At 54.6% G+C, this 20862-nt stretch overlaps 1 protein-coding gene across 4 annotated transcripts in view; it reads right to left on the minus strand.

Moving 5' to 3' along the window:
• Positions 1–20104, minus strand: part of DHRS3 (dehydrogenase/reductase 3) — a 41800-nt gene extending 21696 nt beyond the window's left edge. The window contains exons 1-2 of one of the 4 annotated variants that reach the window (XM_043573790.1): positions 19859–20104; positions 17565–17714 (exon numbers count right to left, since the gene is read on the minus strand). In XM_043573790.1, the coding sequence (XP_043429725.1) occupies positions 17565–17714 (150 nt within the window). In that variant the 5' untranslated portion in view covers positions 19859–20104. Of the gene's footprint in view, positions 1–17564; positions 17760–17886; positions 17959–19448; positions 19582–19858 lie in introns of those variants that run through there. The other 3 variants (XM_043573789.1, XM_043573791.1, XM_043573788.1) reach the window with 3 other exon arrangements.
• Between the last annotated feature and the right edge of the window lie 758 nt (positions 20105–20862).

The following is a 20862-nucleotide window of genomic DNA, read 5'->3' on the forward strand; positions in this document are numbered from 1 at the left end:
TTGGGGACATAGGGGCAAATGGTCCCCTGGGCCCAAGGAGCCGCCACACTGACTCCCCTCTTTGGACCCCACTAATTCAAGTCCTTGTGGCGACTTGGGGGGGGGTAAAGAAGAAATGACTACAGATCTTTAAAAAGCAGCCCACGAATGCAACGAGGCACCGTCTAACACCAGAGCCAATTCCAGCTTCCCTGTCACCGAAGTTAATATTTAAATCTCTCTCCCTCCCATCACCCTGTTTTATTGTCTTTACAGCATTTTGCTGCTATCTGAAATTTTAAGTTATTTCTTGCCCCCCCCCCCAACACACACTTTCTAGCATAGGCTCTCGGGATGAATTCCCAGCACCTGGCATGGTCGTCAGGTGCCTGCTGAGCATGTGAGCGAATGAATGAAATCATTTTGCCTCCCCTGTGAAACCGGTGATAATGTGTCTTGAAGGGGATCTCGGGACGGATGAAGTATGGCCCACAGGCCTCGCACGAGGAAGCCGGGCGGGGTCTTTACATGGACCGGGCTCTAGAGCCATACCCAGGGGCACGGAATGCCAGGTCACGTGCCTTCCCCCTCCTGCCCTGGACAGCGGGAAACATGGCCCCAACAGACCCACTGCACGATGCAGAATGGACAGCACATCCCAACAGACGGCTGACGACAGCTAGCTGATTCACAGTTGCCTACACACCCACTCTACACATGCAAAAAAAACCAAAAGCAGTCAGTACGGAAGCGTATTAGATTTAGCGGTGAAAACAATCGTATCACAGTGGTCCCCAGTGCTCTAGGATTTATTCAAGAGCTTGTCTAAGGTGCTTCAGTGAGGTCTATAATCCCCTAGCCTCAGTTCCTAAATCCAAAGTCTCCAAAGTCCTTTTTCCCCACCCTCCTCTTAATTTGATCTATACATTTAAGCAAGTCCTCAAGGGGCCATGGACCTGAGCTATTGGGCCATCTTATAGATGGGGCACCGAGGTCCTAGAAATGTCAAGGGCCTGGCCAGGAGTAGCTGAGCTGGGACCCCAACCCTGGTAACACTTCTGCTGGTGGAGGTGAGACTATAGCTGTTGTTTTGGGAAAGACAAGACTGATTTTTCACTGGGGGAGGGGTGATTCTTTCAGCATCCCCTTCCTATCCCAACCAGGCATCCGGGGGTCCCTGAGCTGGTGTGCCCAATAACACACAGCTGGTGTGTCCCAGAAAGACCTCCGGCTAATTAAGCATTATTTATGGCCCGGCCTCCTGAGGACAAGCTTTAAATTACTTGCAAGCTGTGCCAAGGTAACTATCTATCCTACAGGCCATTAATTAGGAATCGGTCTGATCTCTGCAGGAGGAAGGTCAAACGCCATGGAGTTGACCCTTCCGGCTGGCTGGCGTCATGCTATCAGGCTGGGGATCTGGGCCTGGAGGGCTGGGGGATCTGGGGAAGCAGTGGGACGTTTTGCAGCGGGAATCGGCCTGCTCAGCAAAGGCGAAAGGATGCTGGGAGCAAACCTTCACGGTTCTTGCCTGGCCCGGATGCTGGGCCATGGGGGGATTCCCTTCAGCACCAGCCCTGCAGAAAGAGGAAAATTCTGCTGGAAAACCAGGCTTCCCTCACCTTCCAGGAACCCGGTCTGGTCCTGCACCCTGTAGAAGCTCCTCTTTGGCTCCCTAGCGCTCTTTCAATCCAGTCTGTGGCCACCAAGTACTGTGAGGTGTCGCCCTTTACCATCTCCCATCACGCTACTCACACTTCTGTTCTAGCCGGCCCAACCGCCTCTCCCATTTTCCAGACACGCACTTCCCCTTCGCCTGGGATGTTTTCTTTCCGTGGCCTCCACCTCCTCCTTGATGTCTCGCCTTAGACCCCAGGCCGAGCCACTGCCAGCCTTCCTTCTGCAGAAGCCAGACTGCCTGGCTTCAAATCCCACGACTATTCGTGCCGTGTGATGTTAGGCAAATATTTAACGTCTCTGAGCCTTATTCTGCTCATTTAAAAAACGAAGACAGGAACAGTTCCTACCTCTCAGATGGTCCCTGTAAGTCACCTAGTGCACAGGAAGAGCTGCACTGACAGCAAAGGCAGAGACTGGTTGGAAGCCCTACGCTGTGCCCATAGCTGACTCCCATCATGGTTTGCTCATCAGGCACCCATCACACCATATATGTTACTGAGGGCCACTGGTCCATTTTCCCAGCTAGACTGAGACTGGAACCCAGAACCTTGTGTTTTTTTCTTTTTTTTTAAATTAGTTTTTAAAAGTTGTTATTTATTTTGAGAGAGACAGAGAGAGCAGGGGAGGGGCAGAACGAGGAGAGAGAGAATCCCAAGCAGGCTCTGTGCTGCCAGTACGGAGCCCGATGTGGGGCTCGAAGTCACAAACTGAGATCATGACCTGAGCCCAAACCAGGAGTTGGAGGCGTAACCGACTGAGCCACCCAGGCGGCCTTGTGTTGTTTTCTGTGTAACGTCCACCTGGGCCCTGTGACCTAGGAGAGTCCCCTGTGTGCCCTTCCCTCCTATCAAATCCGCCCCCATTAGGAAGCCTTCTGGTTTGACCCAGGAGCAGCTGCTCCCCCAGCACAGGGTCAGTACAAGTCCCTGTTTTTCCATTCTGCTCTCCAAGGACAAACCTTCCCTGGGGATGTCCTACTGCCCTCATCACAACACCAGCCGCTCTGTGGCAGGAACCGTGACATCTTCCATCCTTGGTGACTCCGGATGGCACCTGAAACAGAGCTTTGTATTCAGCAGGTGCTCAGGGCAGATCCAACCGGCATTTTCTGAGCCCCTGCCCAGCATGCTGGACCATCTCCTGGAATCCTCCCAAAGGCCCCGGGAGGCTGGGATTAGCACGGTCACTTGGCAGATAGATGAGAAAGCTTCCCCAGGACACCGGGCCCTAATCCCCAGAATTTGTGAAGGTGTTACCTTGCAAGGGAAAGGGGGATTAGGGTTGCAGATGGAATTAAGTTTGCTAATCAACTGACTTTAAAATAGAAAGATTATCCTGGATTATCCAGGTGGGCCCTGTATAATCGCAAGGGGGCCTTACAAGCTGACAAGTGGGGCCAGAAGAAGGGAGTAAGAGGAAGTTGTGAGGAAGCATGGCAGCCGCTGGCTTTGGAGACAGAGGAAGGGGCCACCAGCCAAGGGACACAGGTGCCTCTAAAAGCTGTGAGCGCAGGGAAATAGGTGATCCCCTAGAGCCTGCAGAAGGAATGCAGCCCCGACACCTTGACTGTAGCCCGGGGAGACCTGTGCCGGGCTTCCGACCTCCAGAACTCTAAGAGCCTAAGTGTATGCTGTTTTAAGCCACTGAGCGCGTGGCCGTGTGTTAGCACAGCCACCGGAAGCTCCTGCAGAGAGGTTGAGGAACTTGGCCAAGGTCTCCGGCCGGAGGAGCTGGGATTGAAACTCGAGTCTGTCTGCCCCAAAGTGTGTGGGCTGTCGGCGGCACAGCAGCCCCTCCCCATCTAACCTACCCTCACCGGCTTCAAACAAACCGGTCATAAGTGCTTTTGTAGAGGGGGTACGAGACGGGTTGGAGTGAAGAGTCAAACACGATCCTCGGCCGCACCCCGGGGCCAACACATACTGAAGGCTTGTTTTGTGCTCAGGACTTCTACACGTTATCTCATTGAGTCCTCCTTCTACAGATGAGGAAACCGAGGCTCAGAGAGGTCTAGAAGCTTGCCCGGGGTCACTCGGCAAAGTGGAAGAACTTTGGTTTGAGGTTTCCGAGCTCAAAATCTGAACCACTGTTCTCTACTGGCTCCTGGAACGGGGCCAAGAAGCCAATGCGGGTGTGCGTGCCCAGCACGCGGGAGCTCACGTGTGTGCGTGCAAACACACGCACATACCCCGCCCAACACAGAGGCCCAAGAGGTGGCCCCAAAACCAGGACAGTGCAGCCGCCAGCCAAGGAGGCGTGAGCCCTCAGAGGGGTGCAGGGTGGCCCCTGTGCTCCGGGCTGGAGGACCCCCACCCATTCCCCTGCACTCTGCTGCGTGCTCACAGGGAAGTGGCCTGGAGAGGTGAGGCGGGAGCCCTTCTGTGCCAAGTGAGAGGTGAGGACGTGAGGCGCGGGAGCCAAGGGTGGCCTGATGTCACGTGGGGGTGTCTGGCAGGACTGCTGGCCTGCTGTAAGGTCGCCCTGCCCTTTGTGGTCACGCTGGCCCCAGCTGCCCAGGATAACCTGCTGTGGGGCCCGAGAGGGTCGGAGTGTGCTGTGCTGGCTGGCTGGGCTCTAAAAGGACCCTGGTCCTGGGAGTTCTAGAAGTTTCCCCAGAGACCCTTCTTCCCACCCTGGAAGGACCCAATATGGGCTCCCTTCTGCTCACCTGCCTGTGGCCAGAAAGGAGGGAGAACTGGGCTTCTCACACTCAGGAAACCACCACGATGAACACTGACCCCGCAAAGGGACTTCCTTTACTCTCCTATCATAGTGGCCTTCAGTCTTCTAGAAAAGGTCACGAAGAAAGTGTTGACAACCTGCGAGGCCACCTTGACTGGCTGCTCATTTTGCCTCTTTGAGATACAAACTCCCCGAGGGCGAGGAGGTTTCAGCTCAAGCCTAAAAGGACCACTTTGTCCTTTTAGCCCCGAAGTGTCAGTAAATGACCTGATAATGTCTGCAGGACTAGACTTGGGAGACTAGACTAGACTGGCTAACAGGTGGGCCTGGATCTCCTGGAAGTTTCTGCTTGAGATGACTAAAACCTGGATTGATGCTTCTACAAGGAGGACTAAACACCTGCTCCTAATACCCTTGCTCCTGGTAACAGCACTCCCACAGACCCCCACGGAAGCCCACCTCCCCACTCTCAACCACAGTGACTGGCTGGGGCTGGTCCACCCCTGACTCAGAGACAGGCCTGTAACCCATCACTAGCGACTGCTTCAGGCTCAACCCAGTCACAGACAGGGGGACTCAAGTCCTGGATCCTTCTGGAACCGCTGAGCAGAAGAGACCACTCCATCCTGTGGACTGGGAGCTGGGGTATTTAAGGCAGCGAGGGGCACACGGGAGCAGGAGGCCTGCCCAAGGAGAGACTGAATCCTGACACCAGTGTTTGAGCCCCTGAAGCCATGCCCAGAGGTAGTCCCATCCTCGGACCTTCTGGTCACAGAGGTCGACAAACCAGTCTGAAGGCTACCCCCAGACCCACCATCAGGAGAACTGTAGCTAATGTTGTTTGATGCATTTAGACTCCCTGGCTGTTAAAGTCATCGGCCGCACGGAGTCTGCTGGGGGGCTGTCAACATGACCCATTCTGTTCCATAGAATGATTAATGAGGAGGTACCAGAATCACCGGCTCAAGAGGACACCTTGGGTTTAAATCCTGCTTGGTCACTTACTAGATGTGAGATCTCAAGTTACTGACCCCCAGAGTCGTGGCCAGTAAAGAGAGGATTGGAACAGCACCAACGCTAGGCCTCACCGTGGGGAGTAAATGGCTTACATGTTAAGTGCTCAGAACCAGCCCCCGGGCCCAGGCCCAGTAGGCACTCGGTGAACACAGGCTCTAAACTAGCCAGGATGGGTCGATCACGTATTTGCTCAGGCAGCGAACATTTATCGAGTGCCTACTGTGTGCCCGATACTGTGCCAAGTGCCTAGGACGCTTGGTGAGCGAGGAGACTTGTCTCCTGCTCCCCGAGGACCTTACAGTCTTTTGCATCAGACACATGGCAACGAGCAGCCACAGAGCGCCCCGAGTTGCCATGGTAACCTGTGACTTTGGCCTCACCACAGCCCAACCCTGACCAACTGAGCTACTTGGATGCTGAGATGAAAATGACTAATGAAAACCCACAGAGGGGAAGCTGGGTGGTTTTCAGGGGAGTGGGCAGCCCGGCGCAGAGCAGAGCAGAGCAGAGGCCGGGCCCTTGGCCAGCCTCCCTCTGCTCTTCACCCACAGAAAGGCCTGCACCCACGAGGACGGGGACAGTCATTACCGGCCATCTTAACAGGGATGGAGGCCTCAGTGGGTGGTAAGACACCAGGCTCTGAGCCCTCTCTCTGTGGGAAGACTGATTCCCTCCCACTGTCTTCTAGCTAAAATTGCTCGAGGGTTTCTGTGGCATGGGTGGGATAACCCCCTTCCTGGGGAACCTCAGAACCAGGTCAAGTTCAGCCAGCATGTTCTTTGCCTTTTGCCCCTCCCCCTCCCCCACCTCCCGCGCTAGATAGACGACCTGGTTCAGTAAACAAAAGGTGCAGAATCATGGTTGGGGTGTGTCCACTGTCCCCCTGCCCTTACACTGCCCCCCTCTCCCCCCCCGCCTCCCCCCTGCCCCCAAGCTGGCCCCCTTTCTACCACTCCTGCTCCCCAACTGCCTCACCCCTCCCCCATTGCCTTCCCCCTCTCCCCCACACTGCCCCCCCCCGCCCTCCCTCCTACCCCTGACTAGAAGGAACCATCCTTTCTTGCAAATGATGAACTAGGAGGCTTACATATGTTATTTCACTCAAGCTCCACACCTTCATTTTTCAGATAGGGGAACGGAAGCCCAGAGAGATAAAGTTACTTGTCTAAAGTCACACCGCAGGTGGCTCTTTATGGGATTAGGAACTGCATGAGTGCTGTGGCCAGGGGGCTGGCCTCTAGCCCTCAAGAGACCCATGGATCAGCCCTTGGCTCTGGGGCTGGGGTGGTCAAATCCCAGTCCTTCAGGGCTGGATGCTGGACTTGGGAGGCCCCTTCAATCCTGGTTGAGAAATGAAGGCTTCTAGTTCACAGACTCCCTAGGGGTGGCGGAGAGGCCCTGGCTGAGGACTGAGCAGGACGCGGGGTTCCACATGCTTGGAGTCGAGGGGGGTGGGGGTCCCTCTCCTGTAGGGCCAAGGAACAAGCTCACAGGAGGACCCATCAGTCCACATGCTTCTATGCCTTGCAGGAAAGAGCCAAAGATTGAGGACCCAGTGTGATGATGCTTGGCACATCCAAGGATCAACTGGGGAGAGGCGTGTGCCCTGAGCATTTCCTAGAACAGCTATTTTTAAGCTGTGTTTTTTTTCTTCTCTTGAAAGTAATGGCATTCTTTCAAAATGCACACAAAAATTTTACATGGAATTCAAAGGTATTAAACAGAAGTGAAGCCAATCTAGTTAAGTGGCGGTGGGGGCCCCTCAGAACCCTATTTCTCCCACCTCTCATGTGGTCCCACCTTCTTGGAGCCCCTCGGATGCTCTGGAACCCAGTTTGAAAACTGGCTCCTAGAACCTCAAATGGTATCGGGGGCTATGGGGGCCTAGATGGGCCAGATGTCTGTAGAGGTGGGACATATAGATAGGAGACAATTATCTATAAACACCTCCCAGGAGGGATATTTCAAATGTGGACAAAATGGTCACACTGTTCATGATCAAAACGCTTTTTTGGCACCTTCCCTGGAAGACCCCTAAAAAGGGATTTCAAGGTTGCATTCCCCAAAGCAAGGGGAATGGCCAACAGAGTCAGAAAGGCTGGGGCCAGGTGGCCGGTGCTGGGCTGACTGTTGTTGGCATTAAGCACCACCAGGCCACAAATCTGCTGTCCACTTGGGCTTGGCTCTGGCTTCTGGGTCCCAGGACACCAGGGGGTCCCCTGCCTGTGGTATGTGCTCAAATCCTGCACCGGAATCCAAGCCTGAAGGACTTAGGCATGGTGCCAAGCTTCCTAACCTGGTGGATGGGATAGGCATCGGGGGCATCCAAGGACCACTTGAAAGCATAAAAATGTGGATTGCAGGGCACCCGGGTGGCTCAGTCGGCTAAGCGTCCCCCTACTCTTGATCTCATGGTTTGTGAGATCGAATCCTGCATTGGGCTCTGTGATGACAGTGTGGAGACTGCTTGGGGTTCTCCCTCTCTTTCTGCCCCTCCCCTGCTCTCTCTCTCTCTCAAAGACAAATAAATAAACATTTAAAAATGCGTCTTGTGGGGCGCCTGGGTGGCTCAGTCCGTAGGGTTCGACTCTTGACTTTGGCTCAGGTCATGATCTCACGGTTGTGACATCGAGCCCTGAGACGGGCTCCGCCCTGGGCGTGCAGCCTGCTTAAGAATCTCCCTCTCCTGGGGCGTCTGGGTGGCTCAGTCTGTTAAGCGTCTGACTCTTGATTTCGGCTCAGGTCATGATCTTGTGGTTTGTGAGATGGTGCCCTATGCTGGGCTCTGTGCTGACAGCATGGAGCCTGCTTGGGAGTCTCTCTCTCCCTCTCTCTCTGCCGCTCCCCGGTGCGTGCATATTCACGCTCTCAAAAAAAAAAAAAATGTGTATCGTATATTCTTAGAACAGGGTTTATTTATTAAAAAAATTTTTTTAATGTTTACTTATTTTTGAGAGAGAGGGAGAGAGAGAGAGAGAGAGAGAGAGAGAGAGAGAGAGTGGGGGAGGGGCAGAGAGAGGGGGAGACACAGAATCTGAAGCAGGCTCCAGGCTCTGAGCTGTCAGCACAGAGCCTGATGTGGGGCTCGAACCCACGAACCGCGAGATCCCAGGGTTCTACAATCAGCAAAAGATGAAGACTTACTACAACTCCCTACATTGCCACCTCCTCCAAGAAGTCTTCTAAGATTTCCCTTAATGTGCAGTGATTGCTCCCTTCTCTGTACTAGCAAAGCTCTTGGTCCCTTCAGAGGATGCAGCTGGGGGCGGGGGCTCAGGGTTAGCCGGAAGTTGTTTGCACCCACTGTTCCCCCAAAGCTGGCTCCTGGCATATTGGAGGGGTTACACTGCTTGTCAAATCAAGTCCAAATGAAGTAGATTTGAAGCACAAACTGTGTTGTTTTCCTGCTTTTCAGTTGTTTAAAGCAAACCCTGATAACCAAGGACTACCTTAATCCTTTGACAAGTATCCCATTCATTGTATGCAAATACTTAGTGCTTAAAAGTGTTTTGAGTAAAGGGGAACGGAACCGCATCCTGGCCCATCCTGTTGACTGCGTCCTGTGGACTCTGGTACAGCTTATCAACCCTCTGTCCAGAACCCTCTGTGCACGAGGCCCCATTATTTAACAGCTTGTCTCCTGACCCTTCTGTAACCCTGACTGGGGTAGGCGGGGCCAGGCTGAGATGATCTGTCCTCGTGGCCAAGGGCCCAGTTTGGAAGCTGGGAATCCTGAGTTCAGAGTCTGCCTTCGGCCAAGCATCCTGGACAATTCACCTCACCTGGATCTTAGAAGTGGGCCGCCGATCACACCCACCTCGGGACGTGGGCGAGACAGAGAATGTGAGAAAGCACTGAACGGTCACCCAAGACTAGACCAGGACAGCCACCTGGGGAAAGCACCTGTCACGTCAGTACTCTACTCACTTACAGCTGCATATAGCACGCGGTCGTGCAGAGTACTAGGAGCCAAGGAAGCCCTCAGCATCCAGTTTGGGGGCCGCAGGGTCTGAGTCATGACTGAAGGTCAGAGTGAAGGATGTGACAGGGGCCTGTCCCGCACCTTCCCTTCTCCTCTCTCCAGCACCCTGAAACACCCAAGCAAAGGAATGATATGACCCCTGAAGGACACCGGTGAGGTCACGTCGAGAAGAGTTCCTCTTCCAAGTGTTGGTTGATCGATGCTGGTATCCTCTCCCCTTCCTGGCCCCTGACCCTGCCTGGGTCACTGTCCTCACCGTAGTAACCATGATTCAGAGCCTGAGGGGTGGAGGGGCCCCGGGTGGCCGCCCAGAGCCCTTCCCTCCCTGTGGCAGGCGTCCACAGCACACGCTCTCCCAGAGCAGCCCGCTTGGCTCCAAAGGGCAGGACGGCGGTCCTGGTGCGGGACCCCAGTGCACATCCTGGAGCACCCCCCACCCCCCGCCCCTGCAGCCTGGCGCGGCCCTTCGCCCTACCTGGCCCAGGCCCCTTGCCTCTGCGAATCGTAAGGCCGCTGCTTCCGTCTCCAGCCCCTAAAGGAGTCACGGATTTGCCATCCAACCTAAGTCCCTGTCATCCTGAGCCCACTTCCTGGACACTCTCCAACTGCTCAAGGACCCTCTCAAAGTGTTGACCAATCCTGACCACAGTGCTCCAGAAGTGCTTCGACAAAGTGGAACGGAAAAGCGTCTCCTTCACCCTGGGCACCAGAACATCTGCTTTTGTTTTCATTTTAGTTGGGGGGGGGGGGGGTCATCCTTATGACCATCCAAGCCATCTTGCCGGAGCGGGCTCATCTTTCCAAAGCATCAGGGGCTTTGTCAGTCTGGGGACAGTCATCGTGCCAGACCCTGAGTGCCACTGGGAGAGAACCTTGTTTGTGCGGTTCCTCTGCTCGCTGAATCAAGCGACACGGTCTGCCACGGTCACAATTACCCAGAGCCATGCCACCCTCCAGCTGGCTGGCATTCTTTGCCGGAGGTATCAGCGAGAAGAGATCGGGACCTGGCCGACAGCAGGTCTCCCCAGAAGAGTCTGAGGCCTGGGTCCCCGATGACTCCCACCCACTCCACTTAGGGGTGCTCCGGCCCACCTAGATGCCCTTGCAGCCCGTTTGCTTCCATCCGAGTCTAGAGACATCGGGAGGACACAGCCAACATCTTCCCAGTCCCACATGCAAAGCTGAGGTCCCGCCCTGAGAAAGAGGCTCTCAGAAGAGGGCGGAGCAGGTCTGGTGCGAAGTTCTGGCCGTGGCGGGGTGGGGGGTGGCGGGTGGGGGGTTGGGCTGCAGAAATGCACAGTGGCCTCCGAACAGCTCCCTGCCCCTGGCCTGATAACACCTCCCTTGTCTTGGCTTCTGGTAGCCCTGAGATCCTGCTAAGACTCAGGTTAGATCTGTCATTTCTGTGCCCCAAACCCTCCAACTGCTCGCAGCCTCACTCAGCGTCAAAGCCAAAGCCAGTTCTAGAGATTGTTGCTCCCCACAAGCCCCTGCCCTAACCGCCCCCCTCCTCCCCACCCCTGCACTGCCGGGAATGCCATTCTCTCCTCTCCCACCATGTCCTCTTGGTCTGCTTTGCCTCATTTGTGCTGCCCTGTGTTTCCATTACGACCCAATGTGCTCTCTATTTTATGTCTCTTGTTTATTATCTGTCTGTTTCCTTCACTAAACTGTGGGCTGTTTACATGGCTGGATATTTCTGTCTGCTTTGCTCCTTACCGTTACCATATCCCCAGTGCCTCTGATACCTGGCACACCGAAGGTGCATAGGTTTGTTGAGTGAATGACTAAAGGAATGGATGAATGAATGAATGGGTTCCCGCCCACCATTCATTTGCTAACCTGTTCTGGTATTTGGCCCTCTCTTTTTAAGAATACAGAGCACTCAGTTTTGGAGCGCTAACGCCTCCCGCACTGGTCCCACAGTAGTCGCATGGGCATTTGAGGATGCCAGCATCGAAGCAGAGTCCCTTCTCTCCTTCTCATTTGGATTTAACTTTTGCTGACCTTCATGGTTCATCTGAATAATACGTTTCAAATGTTTCCTTTCAAATATCTTAAATACTTAGTGTATTTTTAGATTGTGTCTTTTGAAGGCAGCCAGCCATAAGGAGAGCCTCTTAGAACATTCCAGGTGGGTTGGTGCTTTTGCACAAGGATAAATGAGGAGAATACGTTGGGTCTGGAATCCTTCCGGCACCGATGCCCAGGACTCTGTTGGATTTTGATGGCAGTGGCAGGTTGGGACAAGGTCCTTCCAGGACAAGTTGCAGTGGCTGTGACAATCAGATAGCTTTCCCAGGTAGAAAGGACAGCCAACGGCTACCTTCTCATAAATATGGCTGAGGTCAGGGGCGCCTGGGTGGCTCAGTCGATTGAGCGTCCGACTTCAGCTCAGGTCATGATCTCACACTCCATGAGTTCAAGCCCCGCTTCAGGCTCTGTGCTGACAGCTCAGAGCCTGGAGCCTGCTTTGGATTCTGTGTCTCTCTCTCTCTCTCTGCCCTTCCCCTGCTCATGCTCTCTCTCTGTCTCAAAAATAAATAAAAACATTTAAAAAAATTTTTAAAAATACGGCTGAGGTCATATCTCAGTGATGAAGTTGGAAATGGAGCAGGGAAAGTAACCATAATGATGAAGATCCCAGAGGGCTCTGTGCAGGGATCACAGCCATGACTCTGAGAAGCTTGAAGCTCATAAGAGCCTGGACTCGAAGCAAGGATTAGTGGATAGGCTAGGTAGACTGGATGTGAGATTCTTGACCGAGGCTCAGCATCGCTAGACCTAGTGAGCATTCTCTAAAGCCCAAATAGACAATCTGGTGACTTTAGGATAAAAGCTGAAAGTTCTAGGGGCGCCTGTGTTGGCTTGGTCAGTTAAGCGTCTGACTTCAGCTCAGGTCATGATCTCCCGGTTCGTGGGTTCAAGCCCCGCGTCGGGCTCTGTGCTGCCAGCTCAGAGCCTGGAGCCTGCTTCAGATTCTATGTCTCCCTCTCTCTCTGCCCCTCCCCCGCTCATGCTCTGTGTCTCTCTCTTTCAAAAATAAATAAATATTTTAAAAAATTCACAAAGAAAAAAGGTGAAAGCTCTCCTTTGACATGCTAGTTGGGAAATTTGGGCCCCTGGATCCCTTGAAAACTACAGGTTGAAAATATTAAAATTTCCAGGGCGCCTGGGTGGCTCAGTCAGTAAAGCATCCAACTTCAGCTCAGGTCACGATCTCACGGTTTGTGAGATGGAACCCCGCACTGGGCTTTCTGCTGTCAGCACAGAGCCCACTTCGGATCCTCTGTCCCTCCTACCCCCCTCCCTCTGCCCCTCCCCTGCTGGTTCTCTCTCTCTTTCTCTCTCAAAATAAATTAAAAAACTTAAAAAATAACATTAACATCTGTAAGAGTTGAAATAAACCCATGGCAGACAGCTCCCTGGAGGCTGTTGAGATAGTTGAGGAGTGGGAGTGAGCCTCCCATCCACTGTCGGCACATTTCCCAAATCTGAGCTGCTTCTTTTTTCAGTCAGTGGGATCTGATGAGTAGCAAGAAAGACTGAGATCAGCAGTGAGGAGGACAAATGGGTTCTGAAGAGGTCTCTTCCTCCCCACTCAGGGAGCTTATTAGCAATCTGTTGTTTCCCTGGGAGGCTGATCCATAAAATGAGACTTTCAAGGCGTGCCAGGATCCCAGGGGTCATTGTGTCCTCTCTCATTTTATAGGTGTGCCTGTCAGCTGCAGCCCAGAGAAGGTAGTTCCTTTCCCAGGGTTGCAGCAGAGCTGGGTCTAGAACCCAGTCTCTGGCCTCCCAGCCCAGGTAAGCCAGGCCACAGCTGGCATGGATCCAGTTGTGAGGTCTTGTTCCGCAGGGGAAGTGGGTGAGGCCGTAAGAGGGAGGTGTTTGCCCATTCATGACACAGCCCAAATTGTAAGGCCCATTGTTTGAAACCCAAGGACCTGATGGTATTGAATGGCTTTTCCCAAATGCCACAGGTAGGACAGGTGCCCTACCTTTTTGCTCCAAGACACAACAAATGGGAGCCTGATCCTTTTCCCAGAAACTTCTGGCAAAGTCTGCATTCAAGGTGAGGTTGGAGGGGAAAGGGCCACTGACCTTCATCACCCATTATTGTTTAAAGTTAATTTATTTGAGAGAGAGAGAGAACAAGTGTGCAAGTTGGGGAGGGGCAGAGACAGAGAGGGAGAGAGAGACTCCCAAGTGGGAGTGCGGAGCCCAACGTGGGGCCTGAACTCACGAACCGGGGAGATCACGACCGGAGCCAAAGTTGGACGCTTAACCCACTGAGCCACCCGGGCGTCCCATCCATCATTGTTTACTACTATTTTGTTTACCAGCTATTTTGTTCTGGTGACTCTAGGTCCCACAGGAAGCCCTGTCGGGACCCCTCTCCACTCTTCTTCCTCTTTCCTATTTTTATTTGTACTGGCCTGACTCAGAGTCTGAGATATGACTCCCCACCTACCTCCCCAGCTCCCTATCCCAATCCACAGTATTGTCTTTCTTTGCCTCCGGCCTCCTTTCCCCAGTTCCAATGGGGTGCATAGTCTTTGATCAGGTGATATCTTGCACCCGCAGTGACCTTTTCACATCCGGAGTGACCTTGTCACATCCCTTCAGGTTGGAACTCTTGACTCAAATGCTACCTCCTTCCCGAAGCCCTTCTGTGAGCCTCTGTTATAGCTTAACAGTTCCACTGGGCTCCCACTGTGTAGTGTCCCCTCCGCCCCCCACCCACGAATGGGCACCCTAGAACCTCTGAATGTGGCCTCATTTGGCAATGAGGTTTTTGGAGATGTAATCAGTTCAGGCTCATTCATTCCTGGCTGAGGCTTCATTACACATTGACTGGTATCCTTATAAAGAGAGGAGAGGACGTAGAGACAGGGACGGAGGGGAAGGCCACACGAGGAGGCAGAGACTGGACAGATCCCACCACAAGCCGAGGAATGCCAGGAGCCACAAGAGCTGGAAGAGGCAAGAAGGAATCTCCCTTAGAGTCCTTAAAGGGAGTGGGGCCCTACTAATCTGTTATGGTGGCCAGAAGAAACGAATGATCTGTGCCCTGACTCTAAACACCTGCCACTGTCTCTGGGTCTTTATTCATCTTTGCTGGGCCCACCCCCTCTCCAGGCTTAGAGCTACACCAAACACCTGCCAGACACCTCAAGCAGGGTCGGTGAACTAGACTGTCATCATGGCACAGATGGGCCCGGGCCTGGCCCAGCACCGGGAATGGAAAGGATATGGGACTGCTGAATGGATGGGAAGGAGAATAGGATTCCCAAAGCCACATAAAGGGCTACTTCCTGGCCGGCTGCTTTAGGGACAAGGCTATCAACCCACATGCTGTAAACTCAATAATAGCCAAGCAAGTACAACTCCAAGCCAGTTCTCACACTACCTCATTGAAAGGGGTGGGGCCCTGACTCCCAGCTCTAGCCGCCCTTCATGGATGGACTGGGTCCCATTTTTTTGCCCCTGCCTCCCTGGGCCCACCATCACAGCCCAGGGCTTCCATCTAGCTGGAACAGCCACTGAAAACACTTCCAAACAAACAGTCCAGTTCCCCTCCTCCCACGGCCCCCCTGCTAAAACCCTGTCAAAGTCAAAGACTTGGGAGGCTGTGCCAGCTGACCAGCCAGCCGGATGCGCCCAAGCTCTGTGAATGCTTTCATGGAAAGAATTCCGGGAGAGCACAGAAAATTTAAAAAAGGAGTATAGTGGGAATAACCCACTTGGTAGACCCTGACCATGGGCAGCCCTGCCTTGGTTAACCTCAGGATGGCATGGGTAAGAACAGATGGTTCCAGGTGAGGGAACTTCTGACTCCTGGAGCCTTCGTGTCCCTTTAAGAAAAACCCTCGTTTGGGTCACCTTTGTAGCCTAAGGCACACTTCCGCCCACAAATATTGCCAAAGATCATTATGAGAAAAGGGAGGGGGGGGAGGGGGGTTGCCGCTCTTTCCCAAAGGTAAACGGGCTTCTCTTCGGGATATGCCACTGTTGGGAGAAGCTCTTCCTTCCTTCTTTCTCTTTTGGGGGCCTTCCCCCTCCAGATCTGATCCCACCCAAATCCAGGTTGGAAGGGCTCTCAGAGGCAGCGCACACACTCCTCGGCTCAGCATTGTCCCAAGGCCCTCTCCCCGGTCCCAGATGGACCCAGGCAGATTCCAAATTCCCCACCATGGCGGCAAGCGGAGGGCTCGTTAAAAACCACCTCTAGTAATTGGTCAGACAGTTATTAGTTATAGGGAGCACTCTTGTTCGTCCTGACCGGGCTGATGACTAAACCTAAGCATGAACGGCCCTGGAAGTTTCACGGGCCCCCATGGATCCTGTTTCTGGTGACGGGATACCAATTTGAGACATATTTCTAATTGGCCCTGAGTTTATACCCTGGAAGAGAATGTCCATTCCAAGTAAGGTGGGACAGGGTTCCCAGTGCATGAGCTTGTGGGGCGCCACTCCGCTCTATTTCACTGCCTCCCCCTCCCATGCCATATACTTCTTTAATTTAGGGTTGTTTACACTAGTCAAGTTTCTCCAGATTGACAAAAAGAGTTCTTCGTAAGCCTACTGCAGCCAGTTACAAAAGCAGTAAAAGAGACCAGGACTTGGGCCAGCTAGAAGACTCTGAAGAAAGTTTCTGCGGGATGCAGACATCCAAGGAATGACAATCACACGCGCCTGTCCCAGACCCCACATATCTCCACAAGGACACCTTCATCTGCCATCCTGATTCCCCCCCTCCGCCCCTCCCCACCCCTCCACAAAGAGCTTTGGGAGACTTTCGAGGCGGCATCACCCCAAGGCAATGAAACTGCTGAGTACAAGTCTCTTACTTCTCCTTTTTCAGTGTGTCCAAGGGTTAAAAACACTTCCGAACTACCCTTCCAACTGCAAGGTCAAGCAGCTGTCCAAACCACCCAAGGAGAAGCAGGAGCCAGGGACAGCCAACTCCAGCTAGCTGGGCCGCCACGGCCCTCCCCTCCCCCACGCGGGCCCGGCAGGGGAAGAGTTAATCGCCATCAGCTTTGGCTGATAGTTCAGGCTCCAAAGTTCAGTCCCAGTCTGAGCCACCCCGGAGGAATTGTAAATCTCAGGGCAGTATTTAACAAAACAAAAGCAACCTGGAATTACATGCAGGTTTGGTTTTCTACAGTACATATTTACTTAATCCCCTAGGTATGTGGCTCCGTGTCAGATCAGCTGGCTTTGCCGGCCCTCCCCCCCCCCCTCCCTTGCTCTCAACAGTTGAAGTTTCAAACTAATTCCCTGATTTTGCTCTTCCTCCTCACAGGGCCGGCTTGAGACAGTCTGGCCTGCCAGCCTCCAATCTCTCTCTCTCCTTTGCTCTAGTCACCGGGTGAGTCAGCCTAGCTTGGGTCAGAGTTGGGTGACAGCCGGCTCACCCTCCCCACTCTCGGGCAGCAGGTCTGGGAAAACCAGAGGAAGAGACGGTGTAACCACCAAAAAGCTAAAGACAGCCCTGTGGAGGGGGAGGGCCCTCCCCACAGTGCCACCTCCCCATTTACTGGGGAGGGATCCCCTCTGGGGCTGCATCTGGGGGGGGGGAGGGGGCACGGTTGAAGGTGAGAACAAGGGCGCTTTATCAGCTGCCATTACCCTTGTCCCCCTCTTTCTAGATTTCCAAATACCTGGGCGTGGGAGTGCATGTCAGGCCTGGCTAGACATCCAAGACCGCTCCCCACCCCCCTTTCAAACCCAAACCAAGTATCCCCTCTCTTCGTGCCTCCAGAGCTGCAGCCGCCCAGGTTGGGGCTGGGAAGCGGGTTGCCAAGGAAAATACGAAGCCAGCTAGCAGGCGGCTCCCAGCTCTACCCAGGAGCGCACACACCCTGCACTCACCAGGGTGGCGGCATCGAGGGGAAGGCGAGGGGGGAAAACACAACACCTTCCTTCGGGAGGGAGGAATGTGGGAAATGGGTGGGTCTCCTAAGTTTCGGGGTGGCGGCGAACGGCCAACCGGCCGCCGATCCCAAAGGAGCGGACCAGCTCCGGACCTGCCAGAAAAGACAGTCTGGTGCCCGGGAAAATTTACAAGGTGAAACTGGCTAGCTCAGCACTCGCGGGTGGCGCCGAGAAGTAGGGTGGCCGGCGACTCCTCTGGGCGCGGGTTCCGGCTGCGGCAGCAGGTGGGCGTCCCCCGCACCTTCGGCCCCCATCCCCTGGAGTCGCCGTGCCCCGGTACCTTTCTGGCGCCGCGTTCTGCGAACTCGCGAGCGAGCTGGCGTCCGATGCCTCTCCCGCCGCCGGTGATGAGGACGTTCTCCCGCGACAGGTCCCGAAGCTTGGCGGGCAGCACCAGTCCGACGGCTGCTTTGGCCACCAGATAGATCATCTGCAGAGGGAACACCACCAACGCGCCCAGCCATTTCCACACCATCCTCCGCGCCGCGGAGACAGGCAGGGGGGGCGAAACTCCCCGGACCGAGCAAAACAGGAATTAAAAAAAGAAAACACCCCAAACAATAATAAATAAACCGAATGAAAGGGGGAGAGAGGCGTCCCACCTGGCCACTGTTGAAATCACCTCTTCCCAAAAGCAAAGCACCGGGTGAGAAAAAAAAGAAAAAAAAAAAAAAGAAAAAGAGAGAGAGAAAGAGAGAGAGAGAGAAAAAAAAAAGATAAATCCTCCTCGGGAGGAGAAAAACCGTCTGAGAAGGTTGGGACGGTAAGAGGGCTGGAGGGGAAGCCGGAGGTGGAAAGTTCTAACAAGAAGTTTCTTGCCCCAGCAGCCGTTTAGGCTGGGGAATTCTCAGGTAATGTTTACAGGCTGACAGAGGAGTTTAGGCAAGGGGAAAAAAAAAAAAAGGCACCAACCACACGCACGCACCCTGCTACAGTCCCGCGGTTTCAAAGTGCAAGATTTAAAAAAAAAAAAAAAAAAAAAAAAAAAAAAAAAAAAAGGCCGTTTCCAAATTGTAGCGCCCCCCCCACCCCTTCTCCAGGAAAAAAAAAAAAAAGTGGTGGGGGGGGAGTGCTTGCAGCTCCCAATTTCAGCCCGCGAAAGTCTCCCGACTCATTGCTATTCTTGGGCTCAGGAAATTGCTTAAACGCGATCTGATTGCCAGCAACGTGCAGGAGAAGTGGGGGGTCCCGGTGTCAGTTTCTTTACGTGCATGGCTCGCCCTGGCGCGCGCTCGCTCTCTCCGGCTCTCTCCCTCCCTCTCCCAGCAGAGGCCGGGAGTTGCCGCTCGATCCGGCTCCCTTTCTCTCCCCTGTTAGCATTTATTGCCTTCTTTTTGTCCTTTCCAACTTGGAGAGGGCCCGGGTGCGGAGCGCGTGTGGATCGGACGCCCTCGTCAGCGCCGCCTTATTCATTCGCTCCCGGGGCAGCAGCGGCGCGGAGCGAGAGGGCTGCCCTTTTTTCCCCCCCATTTTTTAATACCCCATTAAGTCTGATTGACAGTTAAAGTTGCGCGGAGGCTCCACTACCGTTCCTCTGAGTGGCTGCCGCGGGCTCCCCTCCCCCCGCGCAGTGCGGGGCGCGCGCGCGGGCGCGCACCCGGGCTCGCTCCGACCCGCGCTCTCCCGGGCAGGCTTCCCTCTCTGCAAGCCGGGACTTGCCGGCGGTGTCCCTGAGGGCTCGCGGCAGTAACTCGAACACGCTGGAACCGACTCCTGCGAACCGGCTCCCTCCTCGAGACATTCCTCCCGGTCGGGGACGCGGGCTCCCCGAGCTGGGGCGCCCGCGGGCCAGGTGCCGGGTCCTGCGCGCGGGGCAGGCCCGGGGGAGCTCGCGCACGCTTTGATCCAACCAGGTCGACCAGGGGTTATTTCGGGCTCTTTGGTCACCCCCTGCCTCCAGGTAGGACCAGGAAACCACTCCCGCCCTTTGCCCAGACGCCTTCTGTCTTCACTTAGCGTACACTTTCTTAGTCGGCCCGAGTCCTTCTTGTTGCTGGGGGGAAACAGCTGGGGAGCAGGGTTTTGTTTTGAGAGGCGTAGGGAGGGGGGTGGCGGGGGGGGGGGGAGGTGAGCAGGGTAAAGGAACCTCTGCCCCCAAGGTGCCAATAAAATCCCCGTAAGATTAGCTGGGAGCATATTTATTGCTCATCTGGGGTAGAATTACCTTGAGTGACAGCAATTTCTTTAATAACAAAAGCCTGCAAACAAGACGTCCTACACCGGTGCCCCCTGCGCTGTGCAGGCAGCGTCTTCTGTCTCTGGGTCTCCTTGGGCCGCCCTAGCCTGGCACCCACCTTGTCACCTCCTGCCCTCCCCCCCCCCCCCCCCCCGCAGGGAGAATACCTCCTCTGCCGGAGGGTGGGAGCCTGCTATTTAGAGATGTCTGCTGCGGGAAGTCTGGGAGGTGAGTCACGAAAAGGCAGCCCCAGTTAAAAGTGCTGATGGGACTTGCCTCCCACTGCCCCTGACCGTCCCAGGCCAGCAGGGGAGGGGATGAGCCCGGCAACTACCCTGTAATCTGGGACAGTGGTTCCCCAGCGCCAGGCTTGTCCAGGCGAGGAAGCTGGGCCTCACCCCCAGACGTTCTGATTCAGCAGGGCTGGGTGCACTGGAATCCCTGTGTTCCACCTGGTAATTCTGCTGCGAATCCGGTGAGAGAACTGCTTTCAGAAAAGCTGACTCGGGGAGGTGGCGGCTGGGGATTCCACAAAGACCCTCTAGTCCTGGGGAGAGGTTCTGCAGGTGAGGGTCCTCCTTCCCGGGGAGTTGGGAAACTCATCTGGACAGCCACCGGAAGAACAGGAAAGGCTTGGATGAGTGGGGTTGGAGGAGAAATTCTCCTACACTGAGGGTTTATATTCTGACATTTAATCCTCCCATTGACCTTGCAACGGGGGTATTAGTAGCTCCGTTTTCCCGGTTACCCGGCCAGAAACTGCAGGAGGGAGGGATTCCAACATGGACCTGATTTCTCCTCCCACCCCACCCGACTCGGGCACAAGCGGGCGACAGGGGTGGAGGATGACGTTCCCTCCTGTCTCCATTCGACCCTCCACAAGTGTGACAGAAGGGGCGGGCCGTCGCCCTCATTCCCACTCCCAGACTGGGGCTAAAGATAGGACTCTGTCGAAGTGCCTGACACCTCCCACCTTGGAGGTCTGTAAAAATGGAAAAGAAATCCCAACCTGAGAAGAGACCGGCCCTTTCCAGCCGCCGCCACGCCTGGTGTCCGCGGGCCTGTTAATCAATCAGCCCCTGGGAAAGTCTGGAGCTGGAACCCCACCCCCCTCCCCGGACTCCGCCTGTTATCATCCCTTATCCTCGGAACCGCCTAGTGGCCTGCCTGCGACACTGCACCTCCAAGCTGCCCCAGCCAAGGCCTCCCATGTTTCTGCTCACTCCCCAGCTATCCTTTTTCTTCCAGACCTTTCTCCTACGTAGTGGCAACACCCCGAGCCTAAAAGGGCCTGCGAAGATCATAGCCCCACCTCCCCACATGCCTGCTGCTTTATGGAGGAGGAAACTGAGGCACAGAGATGTTAAGCAATTCATAAACACCGTGGCATGTTCACCTATAT

This window comes from Prionailurus bengalensis, chromosome C1 (assembly GCF_016509475.1).
Source record: "Prionailurus bengalensis isolate Pbe53 chromosome C1, Fcat_Pben_1.1_paternal_pri, whole genome shotgun sequence".
In the NCBI taxonomy this organism is placed as follows: Eukaryota; Metazoa; Chordata; class Mammalia; order Carnivora; family Felidae; genus Prionailurus; species Prionailurus bengalensis.